The 2,500-nt window shown below is 30.5% G+C and overlaps 1 protein-coding gene across 1 annotated transcript in view; it reads right to left on the minus strand.

The window, feature by feature from the left end:
• LOC125040088 (peroxisomal targeting signal 2 receptor-like) overlaps nucleotides 1-2,500 on the minus strand; it is a 10,995-nt gene that overhangs the window by 932 nt on the left and 7,563 nt on the right. Inside the window, exons 7-8 of the mRNA XM_047634577.1 lie at nucleotides 1,936-2,021; nucleotides 1-1,239 (exon numbers count right to left, since the gene is read on the minus strand). The exon at nucleotides 1-1,239 is cut by the window's left edge and continues 932 nt beyond it. Coding sequence (XP_047490533.1) covers nucleotides 1,047-1,239; nucleotides 1,936-2,021 — 279 coding nt within the window. The 3' untranslated portion in view covers nucleotides 1-1,046. The remainder of the gene's footprint in view (nucleotides 1,240-1,935; nucleotides 2,022-2,500) is intronic.

Below are 2,500 nucleotides of genomic sequence, written 5' to 3' on the forward strand. Positions count from 1 at the left end.
AATTGTTTTGTTGCCAACTGTAATGATTTATGAAGAACTTTTGTTAATATTCATAATTTCAAATATACTTTTCCCTTTGGGTCTATTTTGCACTAATACAATATTCCTATTAAGTAAATATTAACACAAACTAATTATAATTTGATAATCAAAAGTTGTACTCACACATTCTATGTCAATAATCAATATCGGCATTCATATATTCTGTATATGTATATATATGTATGTATCTTTTTCACAATCCCTTTTCTCTGAACACAAGAGATTTACAAACTAATAAATCTTTAAAACTCTGGTCCTTATCATTTCCTCTTTGGTAGGAGAGATTTTTATTCTAACAAGTTAAGAACAGAATGGTGGTAAATTGAAATCTTATATTTGAAAGTGACATTATAAGATACAATTTTATCGTAATTTTATTAATTAGATGAAATTCTAATAGTCTGCACAATAGAAGGTTTAGAGGTTACCACTGTGATGTCATAGGCAGTGTTCCTGATGGTGCCTATTTGTTTTTACAAAATGTCAATATTTACTTTCTAATTCCTACATAATTACATTTTCATATCTTTGTCCACCTGGTCACTAAACAGCCATATACTGTATAGGCAGCTTGTTTAACAATTATGTTTAAACTATTAGGAGGAAAAAACACCATATACATTTACAGATTCTTTGTGTTTATCTCACTAATCTTTATGGTCTGCCTGGTAAGAATTGCTTATCGTCATTAATCATATTTGAGGCTAAAACCATATTTTGTTCTTGTTGTTCTTTTCTAATAGAGGAACGTTATTTGTGCTTTAAGATACTATCAGAGTCTGGTCAGCATTCTACAACTAGATGCTGGTGTTCTCACTGACATATCTGGAAGCATTTCATACAAACTTGTCTTACTCTGTACTGGATAATAAACAATGGAAAATCAAAAGTAGAAATATATAACAAATCTCCTTCAGTAACTCTAAACATCTTTTAAAAATTGCACATTTTCTTACTAGTGTATAAGAAACTATCCTTTCAGTGCACTCCACAAAGGGGAATGATCATGTTGCACCTCCATATGTAGGTGGTCCTGATTTTCCAGGTTTAAAAACATGGTATATACCAACTGACTGATCCCAAGCACAGTCTGCTAGTAATCCTTCAACATGGTTTGAAAAATCTAGGCCATAGACAAATTCACTGTGGGTTTCCAAAACAGATAAGCTGGGGTTTGGTAGTGAATGGTCCCATATTCTGAAATATGAAAAATTATAAATTAGATGCTCAGTATGGTAAAATCAGAGGTTCTTCCCTGAAAAAAAAATCAAATGACTTGTTAATAAGAAATTATACATACACAAACAAAAAAGGTGTTTTACAAATTACTAGTAGATGCAGGTTTTTTTGATGAAGAAAAATGAAGCTGATGTCTCGAAACATAATCTTGAATATATCTAATATCAAATTCTTTCTCTATTTCTAATTACTTTAAAAAACCACTCAAAATAACAACCAATCTCAATGATAATTTGAAACTACTAGCTTCCTATATTATTATCAGTTCCCCAGTTAACAGAGGGTAAACTTTAACTGAAACTAATCAAGATTGATGCAAAAATAACATGGAAGATATTTCCACAGGAGACAATAAAACAGTTTTGAAAGGAAATACAAAAAAGCAAATGTTCATAATTCTGCAACATGTGTACAGGAGCTTTAGAGGTGAACATTTTATAACACTAAATAACATTTCATTAGAACAGCCCAATTCCCATATTCCTTTATGATTAATAAGAAAACTACTTTATGCCGCACAGTTTTCTTCCACTTGTTATTGGTTGAGACATTAATCCACCAATAAATATATTATTAACCATCCATTTATACAAAGAGTACTACTTCATTCAATCATGCATCATCTGTTCTATACACAAGCTAAAAGAGACTTACCTTGTTGTTAAGTCATAGGATACTGAAGCTAGCTGGGTTTCAGCAAATGGAAAATATTTAATTCTGCGTACAGGATACCCATGACCCTGAAAAAAAGATATTAATTATTTCAAATTCTTAATCCATGAGCCCTATATATACTCATTTAAAAGAGGATTAATGCCCTTAAAAAAATACAATTACATTGTATCACCAGTTGGAATATGTTTTACTTATAGAGAAAATTCTAAAAATAAGTAAAATCATAGAAAATAAAGGAACAGCAATGAAACAATATTGTCCCAGTAATTTTACATCTTTACATACATCACAGTTTGAGATTATTAATATAAGAGGGCAAGTTGCCTGAAGGAACTGGAATGAAATATTCCCAACAGTATTTTACTCTAATGTTAAAAGATAAGTAGATTTCTTTCTTTTTTCTTTAGTAATCTTACAATTTATATGGCTTTTCTCATCATACAAAACAGTTTCCCTTCCTCAGACTCAGCCTTATGCTAAGAACCATTAGGCCATGCAAGAATTTTTTTGCGTGGAAGACTTGATCTTTCAAATGTCTTCTTCT

This window comes from Penaeus chinensis, chromosome 3 (assembly GCF_019202785.1).
Source record: "Penaeus chinensis breed Huanghai No. 1 chromosome 3, ASM1920278v2, whole genome shotgun sequence".
In the NCBI taxonomy this organism is placed as follows: Eukaryota; Metazoa; Arthropoda; class Malacostraca; order Decapoda; family Penaeidae; genus Penaeus; species Penaeus chinensis.